The 20,708-nt window shown below is 40.5% G+C and overlaps 1 protein-coding gene across 2 annotated transcripts; it reads left to right on the forward strand.

Moving 5' to 3' along the window:
• Nucleotides 1-5,845: 5,845 nt before the first annotated feature.
• On the forward strand, nt 5,846-18,339 carry LOC125704592 (erythroid membrane-associated protein-like). Of its 2 annotated transcripts, XM_048970374.1 has the most exons (8): nt 5,846-6,064; nt 6,536-6,646; nt 13,323-13,391; nt 13,979-14,047; nt 14,154-14,204; nt 14,525-14,551; nt 15,600-15,653; nt 15,905-18,339. In XM_048970374.1, exons 1-8 carry the CDS (start codon nt 5,938-5,940, stop codon nt 16,426-16,428), a joined length of 1,032 nt encoding a protein of 343 aa, XP_048826331.1. In that variant the 5' UTR covers nt 5,846-5,937; the 3' UTR covers nt 16,429-18,339. The 2 variants fall into 2 exon arrangements, with proteins under 2 accessions (XP_048826331.1, XP_048826332.1); XM_048970375.1 differs by lacking the exon at nt 6,536-6,646.
• The last annotated feature ends 2,369 nt before the right edge of the window (nt 18,340-20,708 follow it).

Here is a 20,708-nt window from a genome sequence, read left to right on the forward strand (position 1 = left end):
CATATATGCAATATACATTAAAATTAAGATGAATGTAATGCCAAAACAAATATATAACAAATAATTTATTTGCCATGAACTGATATGATATAGAAAGACATGTGTGATCATGCCCCAATCAGCCAAAGTGTGTTTCCTACCCCAAGTTCTCAGAGGGTTAACTCACACCTCTGGCACAACTTCTCTTGCATCCTGAGGGAGTCAGGGCACATTGAGCCTGAAAGGGCCATGTTCCAGGACTCCATTGCTGAGGCGGCTGTAAGGTGGCAATCCTCGAACCTGGTGGTGAACACCAGCGGTAAAGGGAGCTGTCAAGCTGACGAATGGGAGCCTTCTGAGCTTGCTTAGCTTGAAGCAGCTGACAGGTATTGGCTGGCTAAGCGGAAAGCAGATTTACTGGTTTCTGGAGGAAGGAGTTTGGTGAGGCTATGGAGATGGATTTTTGGCCGGCCTAAAAAAGGTTCTGGTAAACAAATCCGACGACTTAGGATGGAGATGCAGGGTTTGAACCATGCTATTTACAGGAGAACTATTGACTTCAAATGGGGATACAGTCAGACAGTGGAAAGAATATTTCTCCTGAATCCCATTGATGTGCCTTCCTTGGAGGAAGTGGAGCTGGAAGACTCAGAGGGGGGTTTGCCTAGAACTCTAGAGCTAAGGTCACTGACGTACTGTAGTCAAAAAAAATCTTTGGTAGTGAGGCTCTGGGGGTGGATGAGATTTGCCCTTGAGTTCTTGAAAGCTCTTGATGTTGTTGGCCTGTCTTGACTGATTTGCCTTTTCAACATTGCATGGTTGTCAGGGAAGGTGTCTTTGGATTTCCATATTGGGGTGGTGGTTCCAATATTTAAGAAAGATGACCAGGGGATATGTTCCAACTTCAGGCGGATCATGCTCCTCAGCCTACCTTGGAAGGTCTATGCCGGCATACTGTAGAGGAGGGTCTGCCCGTTGATCAAACCTTGGATACAGGAGGAACAATGTGGATTACTTCTTCGTTGTGGAATTCTGGACCAACTTTTCACCCTCACAAGGATAGTGGAGGGTTCTTGGGCATTTGCCCAACCAGTCTACATATATGTTGTGCACTTGGATACGATCATGTCCTTAAGGAGGTCCTGTGGAAGGGTGCTTCAGTAATATGGGGTACAGGGTCCATTGTTAAAGGCCATCAGGTACCTGTACAAACAGAGCAAGAGTTTGGTTCAAGTTCACGCCTCGTTCCTGGTGGGTGTTGGACTCCACCAGGGCTACCCTTTGTCACAGATTCTGTTCATAGCTTTTGGACAGAATTTCTAGGCATAGCCAAGGGGCAGAGAGGGCTGTACTACAGGGGCCTCAAGATTGCATCTTTGCAGATGACGTGGTCCTGTTGTTGTCATCAGGCAGTGACTTGCAACATGCCCTGGGGTAGTTTGCAGCTGTGTGTGAAGCAATGGGGATGAGGATCAGCACCTCCAAGTCTGAGGCCATGGTTCTTGACCAGAAAAGGGTAGATTTCCCTCTACTGGAGGGAGTTTAAGTAGCAGAGGAGTTTAAGTATCTTGGAGTCATGAGTTCATGAGTGAAAGTTCAGGGGAGTGGGAAATGGGTCGGTGCAGCATCGGCATCATTGTGGATGCTGTACGGTTCTATTGTGATAAACAGGGAGCTGAGCTGGAAGGCGAAGCTTTCGATTTACCAATTGATCTACATTCCTGTCCTTACCTATGGTCATAAGGACACAAGTGGCAGAAATGAATTTCCTCTGCAGAGTGTTTGGGTTCAACGTGAGGAGCTCGGACATTCGGGAGAGACTCAAAGTAGCGCCACTGGTCTTCTGCATCAAAAGGAGCCAGTTGAGGGTGATTTGGGTAACTTTCTAGGATGCCACCTGGGTGGCTCCCTAGGGAGGTGTTTTTGGCATGTCTATGCAAGAGGAGGCAGACCAAGGACACACTAGAGAGATTATATCTCTCGGACGGCCTGGGAACACCATGGTGTTCCCTCTGTGGAGCTGAAGAAGATGGTTGGTGAGAGGGTGGTCTGGGCATCGCTGCTTAGACTGCTCCCCCAGTGCCCAAACCCCAGATAAGCGGTGGATAATGGATGCTTGGATGGATGGATGGAACATATAGGGATATAAAATACCACACAAATATGATAGTTCTCTGTTTATAATTATGCAACAAAAAAACAAGAATAATTGTATTACTGATTTTTCATTTCAATATTGTATAAAATCATATTGTTAGCTATTATCGAGCAGCCCTAATTTGCATTGTGCTATAATGGGCCAGGGTGCATGATGCGGAGGTTAGTCCATATCAGGAATAAAAGTTTAATTTTAGGACCCTATAGAGGGTGTCTGTACTTCTGTGTTTTCTGCACTTACGATCTTTTTCAGGGTTAGGGACTTTTTTCTGTGACTAAGATGGTTGCAAATGGCATTAAGGTTCTGTGCTAACTTGGTGCTAAGTTGTGCACTACTAGGGTATCATCTCTGGAAAGATGCATACCTTGCAATTTACCCCTTATTTTTTATAATAATATTTTTGCTTAAATTTTGGTTAAACAGTGCATTTACTGGAAATACCCTGTCAGTACTATTTAAAGAAGGAGGAAGGTGAAGGGAAATTGAAAGTGATACAGTAACATAGCTTGTGTAATCACTTGACCTTAACCTAAATGAGTTGCTTTGTAATGGAATGAAAACAAAGGTGAAACCTACAGGGCTGAATAGTGCAGATCATTTGTGGGGACTTTTCAAGTGGCAATTTGGAGTAGATTTTCAGAAATATAACTGTGAGTCTAAGAGTCATCATGCGTTTTATTACATAAAAAGTCAACAGGTTTCTCCTGTTTTTCGTTAACTGCCATTCTTATTTTTTTCTTTTATGTGTGGTATTGAACTAAACTAGTTAATACAGCCATCCAGAGTGTGTAATGAAAAATGCAATTAACAGCACTTATGTTAGTGGCAGAATGCGAATAAGAATCATTTCCATGCGACCCTCCCCTGTCTTGGTCTTTCTCTGGTCAAAGTACATATCTGGCCTAAGTCCTTGACTTAAAGCAATGTGAGAATACATGTATGACTGAGTGCACTTTTTCATCTTGAAGATGAGAATCGAAACCAAAGAGCACTACTGGGAAATTGATCACAGTGTGCAACTGTGACGCATCCGCTTTAGGATTTCATAAAAAATGAGCTCAGAGATCCCTTACTGCACACCACTGCACACCACTGTTCTAGCGTTATTTTTCACTTGACCGGATGAATTTTTCATTGCATAGTGTAAAAGCTGTACATGCTGTATTGAACAAAAATCCAAGAGCATTTTTTTTCTAACATGCAAAAGCCAGTGCATCTGTCACCAATAATGATACCATTAAGGTGACCAGGATAATTCCTGTTAGGGAGGACACTACTTTAGGTTTTATTACTACTGAAAAGCTCTAGTTCTTCTTGTACTTTGGTTTATTTCCTTGATTGAAAGATTCATCTAGCTGTGTCACATTAGCATTAGTGATGTATGCCTGGTTTTAGAAGACTGACCAATCAGTTCAAACAAAAATTTGCTGCTTAATTGAAATCCAGGTCCTTTTAATTAAAATGGTAGTTTACAAATCCTGTCCTAGCTCAAAGTGTCCCCTGACATGGATTATCTGGTCACCCTTCATACGATATTCATTCACTTAGATGATGTGTCTTGCTACCTGAGACCTCTAGACCCCATGCTGCATATACATAGTTGCAACCACATGATTCACTAAATGGAGGAGCAGGCTGTTTGTTGAGATGTTTGATCTAAGTAACTTTAAATACGATAGGATTGTTGGTGCCAGATATTTTGATTCTATCATCTCAGAAACAGCTTCCCTTCCAGAGCCTGTCACATTTTACAATGTCTACAGTTTGCAAAGAATGTTGCAAGAACAGTGTTGCAAAATGACTCCCCTCATTACTGGGAAAAGTCAGACGAGAACGGCCAAATTTGCGACAGCTAGCAGGAAACCACAAATGTAAAAGTGACAGCTCAGTGCTGTGAAGAAATGCTTCTCCAAAGACACAACTTGTTAACATTAAAAGTGATGTGGTCACTTAGGCCTTGTTCACACCTGGTAATAACATGATTAATGTGATCCAATCACAAGTGGACAGGGCTAAATACAGGTGTGAAAGACCCAAAACCTATTAAGGTAAGGTAAGGTAAGGTAAGGTAAGGTAAGGTAAGGTAAGGTAAGGTAAGGTAAGGTAAGATAAGATAAGATAAGATAAGATAAGATAAGATAAGATAAGATAAGATAAGACTTTATTGATCCCACAGTGGGGAAATTAGTGTGTTAACGCAGCTCCAGACAGATAGCAAGAAAGAGTTACAAGAGTAAAGAATATAAAAAATACAAGAATAAGAATACAGAATAAAAATAATATAAAATAAGATAGAACACTAATACAATAGTAGTAATAATGCCTATGTACACCCATACCCCGTATGAAATATGGATAGTGGGTTGTGGAAAAGTGCAAGTAATAATAAATATCAACTATTTAACTACTATAGCTACAATTTACTATTGAGAAAGTATTGAGATCCAATCACTCAAACCACATTTGAAGGTGGTCTGGAACACATATGGCCACATTTTTATAGATGTGTGAATGCAAATGTGTTCCAGGCCCCTCTGCACTGCCTACTCAGTTGACATCCTCTTGTGAGCAGAAGTATGTTCGTACTCATTACACGTGTGAACAGTATTTGACATATGATTTGTGTCAGAATGAAGCTTCCTTATTTACGTCAAAGGTGCTCCATGCTTTATTAATATTGGTGAAACGCACCAGTAAAAATTAGGCAAAATTAAATTGTGCAGGTTAGAATGTGCATTCAATATAATGGATATGTCAATAGAAACATATGATACTAGTGTGATGGTTTATAGGGGCAGCATGGTAGTATAGTGGTTAGTACTGTTGCCTCACAACTCTGGGACCAGGGGTCCATGTGTGTGGAGTTTGCATGCTCTCCCCATATCATCATGTGGTTTCCTTCTGGAACTACAGTTTCCCCCCGCAGTCCAAAATCATGCTGAGGCTAATTGGAATTACCAAAATGTCTATAGGTATGTATGCATGTGTGAGTGAATGGTGTGTGTGAGTGTGCCCTATGATGGGTCGGCACCCCATCCTGGGTTGTTCCCTGCTTTCTGCCCTATGATGGGTAGGCATCCCATCCTGGGTTGTTCCCTGCCTCGTGCCCATTGCTTCCGGGATAGGCTCCGGACCACCAGCGACCCAGTAGGATAAGCGATTTGGAAAATGGACGGATGGATGGATATCCCATATCCTATAATAATTTATTTTATTTTACGTCTATAATAATTTTGTCTCCATTCCTGAAATTTGCATAACGGCATTCTCTGGCCAGGAGTGGAGGTCATGTGATTTCCAGCCCCCCACAGTGGAGATCCTCCTAGGAAAGGATACCCAGTGTTCTGCAGCCAGGTTCTCTTGGCCCTACCTGGTGGGTGCTCCAATGGAGCATGAGGGGGTGAATGTGCTGGGTCTCTTCTCCCGCACTGAGGCTGGGAGCTGCTACATACTCATGGCCATGGATGAAGTGGCCTGACGCAGTTCCCAAGCAGAGCGCCACTTAGGACCCCAGAAGAGTTGTAGAATATTATACCTTCAGAATTGTATACAACAATATGTTGTATAAGGACTGGAATAAAACAGCTGCCTTTGAACCAGCCTTGATTCTCATGCTTCCTCTTTGCATGTGGACCATGCATGTTCTTTCTGTATCTGTGTGAGTCCCTCCCCCCACAAACCAACACCACCAGCCCCATGACCAATGCTTCCTGTTATATGAATCGGGGTCTCTAAGCTGCCCATAGCGCATGAGGGAATACTCATAGTTTTATCTGTTCTTAATTCTACTTATACCAGAAATGGATAACATATATGAAAACATGGAGCTGAATCTCACAACTGATCATTCACAACATTCAGTTAATTTATCTGGATCAGGAAAGCAGTTTACTCCTGCTAGAAAAATCAGTGCCCAGCCAGACCACGGTGAGAGTAACTTGAATGCTTTTCATACCTTGCATGTATCGGCAAATTTCTGATTTGTTTTGTTAGTGCACAAATTATTAGTTGTGAGTAAACAGGTTTGGTGTTGATCATAGATTAGGTTTGCATTGGGGTTCATCTACTAAAGATCTTACTCTTTAGATTAATCTCTTGCTGCAACTCCTGGATGTAACATCCTCGACCTAGATTGGCTCCTTGAATGCTGTATGTGTGTAGCACACTGTCTGTCTCATTTTATATGTTGCTTTGAACAAAAACTTCTGCTAAAGAAATGTCATCATTGTGAGGTGCAATGGCTTCTGATGCTGAATACTGGATTTTTAATGTGAATTTCATTAAATTAAATCAAGATATGTGCAAGAATCAGTTCAGAAAAACATATGTCTGAATAGGACAGCATGGACATGTGACTCGGTGTGCTAAGAATTACATAATTTAATTTGAAACCCTCAGAACCACAAAGCACTTCTGGCCGAGAGACTCTGTATAAGAGGACATCGGCAGTGTTCATCTCTCTGTGGATCATCACACTGATCATTCTCATCGCTGGACTGAGTGTCCTGTGTAAGTAGTTTAAGTGATTAGCTTAACCGTTAAAGTGTAAACACTGTAAATTATACTGCAGTAAGCTTTAGCTCTAGGGTAAATGAACTTTTAGAAGATTATAAAACATCTATTGTGTATTGTTTTATGTGTGCACCCATGATAGAGGGTCCCGTATGGTGTCTTGCCTGCCTGGTGCCCAGGTAGGGGACCTTCCGGCTTTTGGCCCCAGTCGGGGTGGATCCAGAGGTCGTGGTGCATTTTGGCACTAATGACTTTGGAAAGGGCAGGAGGGCTATTCTGCAGGACGAATTTAGTCGCGGATATGCTTAGAAGCAGAACATCCATGGTGGTATTCTCTGGAATACTTTCCGTGCCACGTGCAAGCCAGGCTAAGTTAGCTGAGATAAGGGGATTAAATGTGTGGCTAAAATGGTGGTGTAGGAAAGAGGGGCTTAGGTTTATGAGGCACTGGAAAACCTCCTGGAACAGGTGGAACCTGTTCATGCCGGACGGGATACATCTGAACCAGAGGGGAACCAGTATGTTGGGGAAGCATATGTGTAGAATAGTTGAGGAATGTTTAACCTAGTGACTGGGGGGGCAGGGAGGTTAGTTAAGAATATAAGTGGGGAGAGACGGAAAGCCCAAATTAATATTAAAGACACTGTAAAAGGCCTACCCTTGTCGGTCTGTATCTAAATGCTAGGAGTATTAGAAACAAAATTCATGATTTAGAGGCTTTAATTTCATCAGACTCTTATGACATTATAGGAATAACTGAAGCATGGATGAGCGACAATGATGGAGAAGAATATAATATGGATGGTTACACGTTGTTCCGTAGAGACCAGATAGGCAAGAAGGGAGGTGGTGTTGCAATATACGTAAAAGAAAATTTGCAGGCAAGGGAGCTTACTGGTAAAAAATAAAAGTACAGAAGCTGTATGGATAAAAGTAGATGCTAAAAACTCAAATAGTCTAATTGTCAGTGTTTGTTATAGAGCATCTAATGTAGCTGCAGAAGAAAGCAGAATGTTATATGACGATATCAGGATTATGAGTAATAAAAATGATGTGGTGGTTATGGGTGATTTTAATTTACTTGGGATTCAGTGGGACACAGTCTCTGGCTCTTCTGTAAATGAACTTGAGATGGTAGAATTAGTACAGGATTGTTTCTTTACTCAGTTTGTTAATACCCCTACCAGGGGAGAAGCCCCTCTTGGTTTTGTTTTCTCTAATAAACAGGATAGGATTGGAAAATTAGAGGTTTTAGAACCACTTGATGGTAGTATTCATAACATGGTTAAATTTGAGGTTAATTTTAGTGTCCGAAAAGCAAAGTTCAAAACAAAAGTATACAATGTTAGGAAGAGTAACTTTAATGGTATGAGACTGAAACTAGAAAATGTAAACTGGATGGAGTTAAACAGCAAAACAGTTGAAGAGGCATGGGAATTTTTTAAAAGCTCATTGTTGCAAGTGCAAGAGGACTTCATACCTGTTTCCAGCAAAACTAAATCTAGGAAACTACAAGCAAGGTGGTTTACTAAGGAAATTAAGAATAAAGTCAGGAGGAAACGGGTTCTGTTCCACAAATGGGAATTAACTAATGATTTAGATACAGGAGTATCTAAGTCTACAGGTCGAGTTAAAAAATAACATTAGATACTCCAAGAGGAATATAGAAAGAAAGATTGCATTGGAGGCTAAGGATGACAATAAAAGTTTCTTCCAATACTTTAACTCCAAAAGAGCTCTAAAAGCTGAAATCACTAATTTGCAGGATAGTAAGGGCCTTATAATTGAAAATGAAATTGATATAGTAAATGAGTTGAATGATTATTTTACACAGCTGTTCACAGTAGAGAACACGATTAACTTACCACCATTTAGTATGAATACAGCGTTGTCTATGACCAATATATGTATAACTGAGGCTGATGTGGTACTAAGCCTAGCTAAGCTCAAAATAAATAAATCACAGGGGCCTGATGGCATCTTACCTATAGTTTTAAAAGAGATGAGGGATATTATTAGCCAACCTTTAACTTTAATATTCCAGAAATCGTTATCTGCGGGTGTGGTACCTTCTGATTGGAAGCATGCTAATATAACACCCGTATTCAAAAAAGGGGATAGAAGTAATCCAGCAAACTATAGGCCAATCAGTTTAACTAGCATTACTGGAAAAATAATGGAAGCTATAACCTAAATGAAAATGGTAGATTACCTGGATTCAAATAACAATCTGAGGGATAGCCAACATGGATTTAGGATAGGTAGATCCTGTTTAGCTAATTTATTTGAGTCCTTTGAGGAAGCTACAAGAGAATTTCATCACAAAAAGCTTACGATGTTATCTGTGTAGATTTACAGAAGGCCTTTGAAGTTGTCTGCCACAAACGGCTTCCATGTCTCACTCTCGCCAGTGTGGGGAAGCAATTAAAAAGGCCAATAGGATGTTGGGTTACATCTCTAGGTGTGTGGAGGTCAAGGAAGGTGATGCTACGATTATATAATTCCTTGGTAAGACCTCACCTAGAATATTGTGTGCAGGTTTGGTCACAATACCTTAAGAAGAACATTGCTGCTTTGGATAAGGTGCAATGTAGGGCTACGAGAATGGTTCCTGGTCTTAGAGGAATGTCTTATGAGGAGAGGTTACCTGAGCTGAACCTGTTTAGCCTCGAGCAAAGGAGACTAAGGGGGGACATGATCCAGCTATATAAGATTCTAACAGGTCGGGATGCTGTTCAGCCAAATGACTATTTTAATATTAGTTTAAATACTAGCACTCGCGGCCATAAGTGGAAATTAGCGGGAGAACATTATAAAACGAATTTGAGGAAGCATTTATTTACACAGCGTGTAGTTAGAGTATGGAATAGTCTTGTTGCTAGTGTAGTGCAAGCTAAAACCTTGGGTTCCTTTAAATCAGAGCTAGATAAGATTTTAACAACTCTGAGCTATTAGTTAAGTTCTCCCCAAATGAGCTTGATGGGCCAAATGGCCTCCTCTCGTTTGTAAATTTCTTATGTTCTTATGTATTTATATGCACTAGGGTGGTCCAAAATGTTTGACTTTCAAAAAGTCCACTTCCTACACTATTATTTTCATCTGCCACCAGAATTATAAATGTGGGGAAAATTGTTTCAATATTACTTAATATTTAGGTATACTCAATGTAAGAAAAGTTTCACATATAAGTGATTATTGCTGTCCATGGCTGATAATTCTCACTACACTGATATACACATATCCCAACATGAAATACAGATACATACAATAAAACCATTTAATTACATCTACGTTTTGGGTGTTGGTGCCGGAATTGGCACTCCAGCCACTGTCAAACAACTCACAACAGCTTGAAATAAACAAGCATGATACCCTTCTGCTCTACGTTTGAGTGTCTCTGCTGCAGCCACCCACAGGAAGGTGCAATTCTGGTGGTTTAGCAAAGGAGATTGATGACATCCTCGTAGGCAGACGCTGGAAACTCCTGCAGAACTGCAGGGTCTACACAAGTGCCCAGTTTGTTAATTTTGTCCACAGACTTGTTGTTGCTACTTTGAAGATTCAGCTTAAATCCAGTAGACTACCACCTACGAGGTGAATGAGGCTAGACTTCGCAAGACTCCAATATTAACCCTCTGGGGTCCATGGGTAGGGAACACACTTTCACTGACTGGGGCATGGTCACACATTTCTTATTATATCATAATATCAATTCATGGCAAATAAATTATTTCTTCTATATTTGTTTTGGCATTACATTCATCTTAATTTGAATGTATATTGCATATATGTCTGATTTATGTTAAGTTTGCAATCAGACATCAAAATATAGACATTGCAAAATGCAGTTTGGAACACTTGCAGAAACATTATAAAAGTACATAGTAAGCAATGGAGGAAGTTTGTTTTTGATCCCAGATATCTGATCACCAAAGTCTTGGCTACATGAAGATGACTAAAAGTTGCAGCATTCAGTTCAGCTCCTATGTGTATGCATGAGCCATTCACACCTGGCCACATCCCCCCCGTCTTTTATGGCGCTGGATTGCATTTCACTGGTGAAATGGTGTAGTTGCAACATTCAGTTGGATAAATAAATAAGAAACACCAAACTAATGTCACTATTTCTGGGCTCCTTTCATTGAATATGTAGCAACTTTCATATGTATACATGAGCTATTGACACCTGGCCACATCCCCCTTCCTGTTTTATGGCCCTGATGGGGATGTATATGAATTGCGTTTCACCGTTGCGTTGTTCATCTAATTACCATGCGAATGTGATTTGCATACGCGGAAAAACGGCTATTTTGTAATGCGTATAGCGATCATCAGGTGAGGGCGGCACTACACGCCCCTGATGCAGGTAAAACAAAGAAAGGTGACATGCTTTACTTTTTTGGTGGTTTAACCTAATTTTTAAAACTTTTGACAATTGACATTTTGAAAAGAAGACAGATTACGGATTTAGTCAGCATTTTTTTCATATTTCTACGTAAAGATTTCAGCGAGTTATGAATTGAATTACACGAGAAAGATACGCGGCATGCCGTCGACTCCAGAGGGCTAGGATGTTTCTAATGAGCTTGCATGCAGTTTGTGTGAGGAACTTACAGAGTTGGGTGTGACTGCTGACTCTAATGTGATGTTGGAGACCTTCTGTGATAAGGCCCTGAAGGTTGCTGAGGGCTCCCAGAAGGAGGTGTTATATCTCGCAAGGCACCCTGGACATTATCGAGAGGAGTCACAGTGCACGACTTGGTGGCAACTTCAGTCTGTACAGGGAACTGAGGAGGATGGCTGTGAGGGCTCTGAGTGCAGATAAGCAGGCGTTTGTTAGACAAATCTGTAAGCAGGTAACACACCATTTGTGGTCTAGTGACCCACGTCCTGCTTACATAAGAATCAAAACATTACGCACATCTAAATCTGTTCCTCAGAGACTTGCAGTAAGGGTGGGTGATGGAACAGTTCTTTCGGATGACACTGCAGTTGTGACCCGCTGGGCTGGCTACTTCCAGCGGTTATTTAAACCTGACCCTCCGGCTAGGACGTTGGACATCTCTGGGTCCATGATTCTCGAGGCTGATCCTCCAATCAGCTGTGAACCATCCAATCTCAAAAGACCAAGATCCAGGCATTTAATGACTTTTAGGCATAGCCATCAGGAGTGTGTTTGTCTGCAGAGAAAATGTCAACTTTGTCGAGAGATTTACTTACCTTGGCAGCGACATTCATTTCTCTGGTGACTCTTCCTATGAATTCAGCAGATTTATTAGGAGAGCATGGGGGGGTCATGAAGTCACTGGCACTCCCGATATCTTTGCAAGAGGACAAAGAAAGTCTTTAGAGTCCTGGTGTTCCCATTCATGCCGCATGGACCCCTTTGGTACTGTATCTCTTCAGAGAATCCTTGGGTACCGCTGGTTTTACTTTGTGTTGAACAAACGTTTGCTAGAGGAGTCCCGATTGAGGCACATTGTGCAATGTGAAGGAGCGTCAGTTATGACATTACGCCAGCATGTGGCGCGTTTCCTTGAGGGTGATCCGACTCACAGGATCCTCATTGTTGAAAACCCAAGCGGCTGGATCAGGCTTGAGCAGACATGCACGTAACACCTGGCTGCGGCAGATGGATGGCTATTTCCGGACTGTGGGACTTGACCATGTGTCTGCCTGGGGGGTTTCGCCGTGTGGTGGGTGTGGCGACGCACTGCGTCAGCGCATTCTCCCCAACCTGACCTCACCTGACCTGACCTACATTGCTGTATCATGTTTGGTTCTGGCTAACTTCAGCTTATGCATATTAAGTTGCAGAACATCACCGATGGAGGGTAACTTTGAACCAGAGAGAGCTTCTTTGTTTGAGCCAGACATGAAGCAGATATACTTCTGTTTGTTGACGTTACCATGACTGTGAAACAAAAACAACATTGTCAGTATTTAGCAATTTACCATATCACCAGTGCTGACAAATGACAAAGGTATTGTCTATTAAAATACATAATACTGTTAACATGCAAGTTGTAAGCATTTGAGAATCCATACACTGTTTAATAGAAACTTTGCTATACATTGCCTAATATATGAATAGATAAAACACTCTAATGACTGATTGCCTGCCAGCCCAAATAGCGTGAAATACTCAATTTGTTTAATTCACATATGGATTCTCATTTCACTTGAACTGAACATTCCCCAAATATCAAGTTATCTTGATAATAAATGACACTTCTACATTCCTGTAATTTTTTTCCCATACATTTTTGGACCACCCTAATGTGCCCTTTCAAATCGGTTTCACTGATTTATCACTAAAGCAGAAATATAACTTTATATTCTATGTTATCTAAAAAAAAAATCTGGTTATAACCCACTGGAATTTTGTATGTAAAATGTAGGAGAAATACAGTCTGAGTCAGACCAGCTTATTAATACAATATATAACAGCGAGTAATACATTTATACCTGTGTACTGTTATACACCACAGTCTAACAACTCCATGGTTGTAATATTCATTTTTGATAGTTGTTCTATACATGGCCGAGGCTGCTCGGGCGGGGAGTACCCTCTAATTCCTTAGATAGGGTACAAGTTCACAGAAACCTTGGTGTGGATGGTGGTGGTACTGGATGGTAGAAATCACTATTAAAATTTCTTTTGGTTTCCTAGTAATACAAAAATCTGACCTGCAGAATCAGCTGAAGGATTTACAAAGGATGACCTCAAACAATATATCTGGTGAGCATTACTGACAGATACTGTACACCTACTCATAGTATTTGCCTGTATGAATACTCACCCATCAGAAATACAGACACAGCTGGAAAATAACCAGCCAATGACTAAGAACCAGGAAATCTCAAGAATATTTACAAATTATCTGTACCTACATGTGCACTAATCCATCTTAGGCAATTATAAAGTGTTTTCCACGTCACAAAAAAGTGTCACAGTGAGCCTCCCATAGATATTGCTGCTAACTTATACTTTGGTCGTCTAATCCAAGAAAGATGTGACATGTATGAAACAGCCAATCAGATTTATTTATGTACTTAACCCCTGTTGTTTCATCTGTGTTACGACAGACATTAAATGAAAAAATCCGATGTCATGCACACGATCGTAAAACTGAAAAATATCACAATGTTATTCTCATTTTTTATTCTTTAGCCCTAAATAGATATCTGTTCATGTACTGAGGATGTGATCCTGGGGGGGGGGGGGTCATAAACAATACCTCTGAGTTCACTATTTTTCATGTACATGCAAGTTTGGTATTCTGCATCTGCTCTCTGTTTTTACCCATCTTAATACTTGTCTGTCAGAAATGCAGGCACAACTGGAAGACAAGGACAAGCAGCTAGAGTCTAAGAACAGGGAAAACTCAAATCTGAGTGAGTGTTTAAGCTGCTCATACATAAGTCATGCTAATCAGTAATAAATATTTGTGAAATATTACGATTGTGCTTAAATCCATTTTGTAAAAAGACTTTCTAATAGTCCAACAGAGATCTGACCTGCAGAATGAGGTGAAGGAGCTACACACCATTGGTAAGTTTCATTAACATTAACCTTCACCCATTCGCCTGCTTATCTGCCCTCAGTTTGTACAAATCATGGGCTTCCTTTACCAATATCATTCTAATTGTACATCAGTATAATGAGGAGGTTGAAATGTTGTAATGTTTTCTGTAATTGATGTAATGATGTGTTTGTATGGTTTGTTATTGTAATATATTGGAATCTTAGATTTATGTTTGATTATCTAAGGTGTCCCTGTTTGCTCTTCTGTTGAAATATGGGTTATTCATGCAATGTAAACAGTATTGCTTTATAAAATACATTTTTTTGTCACTTGATTTTTATTTCAGCTGAAGATGGCTTTGCTAAATGGTCATGTAAGTTTTTCAATCAGATTTTTTTCCAAGTTATATATATATATATCCATCCATCCATCCATTTTCCAAACCGCTTATCCTACTGGGTCGCGGGGGGTCCGGAGCCTATCCCGGAAGCAATGGGCACGAGGCTGGGAACAACCTAGGATGAGGGTCCAGCCCATCACAGGGCACACTCATACACCATTCACTCTCACATGCATTCCTACGGGCAATTTAGCAAGTCCAATTAGCCTCAGCATGTTTTTGGACTGTGGGGGGAAACCAGAGTACCCGGAGAAAACCCCACAACGACATGGGGAGAACATGCAAACTCCACACACATGCGACCCAGGCGGAGATTCGAACCCGGGTCCCAGAGGTGTAAGACAACAGTGCTAACCACTGTACCACCATGCCACCCCATGAGAACACATACCTTTGTGAAATCAATAGAGAACACATTCGGAAATATAATTATCACCGTAAGACCAAGCCTAACAAGGGAGAAATAAACTGAGATAATGTAGGCTGCTTTACAAGAATACGCAGCTGCAAAACAATGTGGCTAGCTGGTTAGCTATCCCGTGCTCCCAAATTCCACTTTAGAAATAAAAGTTACACAAAACAACCCTCTTCTCAAGCCCTCATATCATGTATGTAATAATCAATGTATAAATTACTTTTAGAAATAAGAAGCTGGTATTCTTTTCTATCAAGCTGCCTGAGATACATAAATCTCAACGTCAGGTAGAATTTTATTTTATATAGAAGGTTATTATTATTATTATTATTATTATTATTATTATTATTATTATATATTAAATTAAGTTTCTGACTTCTGAGATGGATGAAAATTCCCTTTTCTGTCTCGCAAAATATACTGCCGCCATTATTCTGCTGAGAGTATTAATGGAAAGTAGACGGTATAAGCTTGTTAAAATGAATAAATATCTAAACCTGATTGTTAGAAAAAATGAGGGAATCATATATGAATAGATTTTGCACATTTGATAATTCTGGATCAGAGTGAGGCTGCAATCTGACGTCATTAATGGAATCTGTTTAGATAAACAAGGGATTGTCCGACAAGAAGTGTGGAAGTGGATCCGTAAAGCAGCAGGTAGGACTGAGTTGATTCAGGGTTTTTTTAGGTAATTAATATTTATATTAGAAAAATAAGTCAGAAAATTTTGTAAATGTATGAATGTATTATTTAATTGAGATGCTTCGACAGCTAAATTTGTTCAATCAGCTTTAAAGCATAAAGGAATCATTCATAGATGTACCATATTGTACTGTCTACTGTGTCCTCTCTGTTGCAGGGTGATCTATGAAGGAACCTAAAGTAACACTTATATTTATTATTTGCAGCTAATGTCATTCTGGACCCCAGAACAGCACATCGTAATCTTACTGTTTCTGAGGATGGAAAACAAGTGAGATTCAATGACCACCTCCTACCTGACGGCCCACTGAGGTTCAGTAATTGGTACGGGATCCAGGGAAAAGAGAGTTTCTCTTCAGGGAGACATTACTATGAGGTTCAGGTTGGGGCAAAGACATGTTATGTAGTTGGTTTTGCAAAAGAGTCTGTCAAAAGGAAGGAGAAGTTTAATAAAACCTCAGAGGAAGGCTTCTGGACCTTCAAACGGCAGACGGGGTATGAGGTTTCTACAACCCCCCCGAGCTCCCTTTCTCTCAACGAGCCCCCTAACAAGGTGGGGATTTATGTTGACTATGATAGGGGGCAAATATCCTTCTACAATGTGGGCACCAGGTCCCATATCTACTCTTTTACTGGTTACAACTTCAGTGATAAACTCTATCCAGCTTTTAATCCCTGTAAAAGTTTGACAATTCCACTGATCATCTCTCCTGTCAAACACACAGACTGATCTGAAACAGCAATTTCCAAACAGACAAAGATTAGTGACAGTCTGATTATTATAATAATATTGGCCTTATTTTTTTCGTTTGCAATTATTCTGTATGTCTGCTGTTAAAAAAAGTCATGCTTATTTCCTTTGTGTTGCATCTCATCTCATTTTATATTGAAAACTCATACTTACACTAAGAGTTTGCGTGCATTTACTTATTAATTTTAGCTTGTTATAGAACACTTCCAACTCTTTGATAAATAATAACTGTGCTCCAAGGACCACAGAATAAACCATGTTTTAACATTATTTTGTTAATTTTTTAAAGACGATTTATAGTAGCGTCAAGCATTCTGTTAGAAGTGTAGATTTAAAATTAATCTTAGGCACACAGCTGTGTAGAGAATTGTACATCGTATTTACATTAAGACGCGACTTTATCATATTAGCTGTACAACTTAAAGCTGTGGTTTTGGTTTGTGGTTGTGTGTGATTCCCTTGAACGTGAATATAGAAGGATATTAGTGGGTGTATCTCTTAGTGTAAGTATGAGTCATTATACTATTAGCTGTATAATGACCCGTACTCCATTTCTAACTTGTAATATAGTATGCATACAGTAATGTGTATGTGACTGCAGCTCTATGCAAGGCTGTTCTTTTGGCTAGATTTAATTTTCCAATTGTAAAATAACAGCCTTACATCAACTTTGGGAGCAGGACCACTGGAGGCAGAGTAATTTGGGCATTGTCAATATTGTTGCTGATTATCTGATATAGGTGTGATAGGACTCAATCAGGTATAACTTTATGTAAGACTGTATGTGATTCTAATCTGAACTCTATAGTTCTATAGCTAATTATGGGGCCAGCTCAGGGTTGTACTTGCAAGATATTTGGATGCTTGTGTCCAGTCGGACTTTATCTGCAAGTGATGCTAGCTGGTGGACTCACTCATGGTCAAGGTTCGTCATCCGACAAACAGGGGGGAGAATGAGGAACAGAGAGGTCGCGAGATTGGGTGACTGCAAGTCCTAGATGGAAGAAAGTGTGTACACAGTTCACAGATGTGGCGTCACCTGAACTGACTGTGTAAAACCACTTTCAGATGCTTTCAGCTTTAGAACCAGAGGAGACTGGGGAAGCAGGTAAGTCCTTGGGCACCGAGGATCCCCCTGCACCTAGGAAGAGGGATGTTGTGGTAGTGAGGGATTCAATTATTAGAGGTGTCCTGATAGAGGGTCCTGTATGGTGTCTTGTCTGCTCAGTGCCCAGGTAGGGGACCTTCTGGAATGTGTGCACAAGCTTTTGGCCCCAGCTGAGGTGGATCCAGTGGTCATGGTGCATGTTGGCACCAACAACATAGGCAAGGGCAGGAGGGCTGTTCTGCAAGAAAAATGTATCTTGTCGCAGATAAGCTTAGAGGCAGAACATCCACGATGATATTCTCTCAAAATACTTTCCATGCCACACACAAGCCAGGCTACATTAGCTGAGATAAGAAGATTAAATACGTGGCTAAAACGGTGATGTAGGAAAGAGGGGTTCAGGTTGATGCGGCACTGGATGACCTTCTGGAACCGGTGGGACCTGATCAAGCCGGATGTTGCATCTGAACCAGAGGACATCAATGCCATAAAAGAGGCATGGAAATGACGTTTTTTGTGACATTTCGTGACGTTTTCATCTGAGTTCTGACTCTGAGAGAAATAATCGAATGCAGGATTATGCTGCAATACATGTAGCAGGTTTGATTTGATGGTGCGTCCGAATTTTCAATACCTACTTAAAAATCAAAGTGGTGCACTTTTCACCTTAGTCTGTTCTAAAGCACTCTGGATTTGCTGCTATAATATTGATTTTTGTGTGCTTCTAACCCAAAAATTCTTTTATATGGGCAATTGTGAATAAATATTTATTTTGGAGTTCATGCAAATCTTTCATTGTTTGTAGCAAGTGCATGACAAAGAGAGAAGGAACTCTAAGAAAGTACGGCTGGAGTTCAGGGCAGGTTCTTCTGAGCATTGGAAAAACCTGACCCCTGACACCTATCAATACAGTATGTATAAAATGGAGTACATGCACACTCCATAGGACATGCCGGCCTTACAGGATTTTGTTTCACAGCTATTTGCCCCAATGGCATATATTATGGATACAATGTAATAATTAATAACTGTTATTAATGAAAGTGATCCTGAAAATCCAAGGGGTGTGCATTGTCCCCCAGGTTCCCCTGATCAAGGCACACTTCACAGGACATGACTATATCATTTTGTTTTAGAGCTATTAACCCCTTAGTGTGATGCCCCATTGCTCTTTAAGTGGATGCAATATAATAAAAACTATTACAGACAAAAATAATCTGAAAATCCAAGGTGTGTGCATTGTTCCCTGTAGTCCACTGATCAAAACACACTTCACTAGATGTGCCTGTCTTATCTAGTTTTAAAGTTATTAACCCATTCATGTGGTTTCCCAATGCACATTATACAGATACATTTGAACATCCATCCATCTTCCAAACCGTTTATCCTACCGGGTCGCGGGGGTCCAGAGCCTATCCCAGAAACAATGGGCACGAGGCAAGGAACAACCCAGGATGGGGGGCCAGCCCATCGCAGGGCACACTCACACACCATTCACTCACACATGCACACCTATGGGTAATTTAGCAAGTCCAATTAGCCTCAGTACCAGGAGGAAACCCCACGACGACATGGGGAGAACATGCACGCACATGTAACCCAGGCGGAGACTCGAACCCAGGTCCCAGAGGTGTGAGGCAACAGTGCTAACCACTGTACCACCATGCCACCCCATGAGAACACATACCTTTGTGAAATCAATAGAGAGCACATTCGGAGATATAATCGTCACCGTAAGACCAAGCCTAACATAGGAGAAATAAACTGAGATAATGTAGGCTGCTTTACAAGAATACGCAGCTGCATAACAATGTGGCTAGCTGGTTAGCTATCTCGTGCTCCCAAATTCCACTTTAGAAATAAAAGTTACACAAAACAACCCTCTTCTCAAGCCCTCATATCATGTATGTAATAATCAATGTATAAATTACTTTTAGAAATAAGAAACTGGTATTCTTTTTTTACGATCAAGCTGCCTGAGATGCATACCTCTCAACGTCAGGTAGAACACAGACTGTCCGTGAATATTGCGGTGCAAACCCTGTTGACCCTCAGGGGGCGCTATTATGCCAACCGTAAAACACTCAATACTAGAGCCAGGTTTTAAAATAACAAAACAAAAGAAGGATTTTGGTTAAATAAACACCACACCAGTCATATAAAATAGAAAATAAAGAAAATGAGTAAAACAAAATTCCCTGCCCTTTTCTTTTCCCTGTTATACACTCAACAAAATCTGACATGTTCCATTGGAAGCACGTGCTGAGGTGATACACATTCTGACATCCCTAAACATAAATAAGTATGTCATCTCCTTCAAAAAGAATTTTTAATCAAATCTTTAAAGGTGTTCTTTCTCATCATAAACTGCAGCTTTTTTACTGCCTCGTTTTTTTTGCTGCCATTGAAGCAAGGGGGACATAGTTTAAAATCTTTACCATGATTCATGTTTTCATATATATTGTTTTGCTGTTATGACTTTTAATGATGCTTTATAATAATGATTGCAGATTTTATCTGGTTGCCTAGATGTGTGAGTTATCAGATGGCGGCGTGAACAAGACGTGTATTCCGTGTAGCAACAGACACTGTCCTAACATCACTCCCACTAGTAATACGGGTATAATCTATTCACTCCTGAATCGTTCAACGTCCATATACCATGGAGGTATAGCGGCCTCTACTGGACAAACAACGCTATCACTTAGTCAAATGATCTACATCCCTTTCCTTAATTCACATCCTTTATATAAAAGAACGAATAACATTATCAGGTGTAAGCATCACAAATTATTCCTGTAGGGTCTTATGGTTACAGATAACTCAGTGCTTACAGGTGAAATTCGGAATAATTCCACTGTAAGTAAAATGAGCAAACTTATTACTAAAGAAACGGGTTTATCTATAAGTACAGCCAGCTTGGATTTATAAACAAAACATCCAAACGCAGATATCCAGCAATTGGTACCAGAATGGTGCCTCAGCAACAGGAAGAATGTGGTGACAATTTCTCCTGTACATCTTCCCATTGAACTGTATGATGTAGGAATGTGGTTCCTTACTTTTCTCCTTTACAGTACCGAGTTGATCATAATCTTTTGGGGTTTGCATATGAACCTCCTGTCCTTCCTCTAAAGGCTGTAGAGGACGA

Source organism: Brienomyrus brachyistius, chromosome 12 (genome assembly GCF_023856365.1).
Source record: "Brienomyrus brachyistius isolate T26 chromosome 12, BBRACH_0.4, whole genome shotgun sequence".
Lineage (NCBI taxonomy): Eukaryota > Metazoa > Chordata > Actinopteri > Osteoglossiformes > Mormyridae > Brienomyrus > Brienomyrus brachyistius.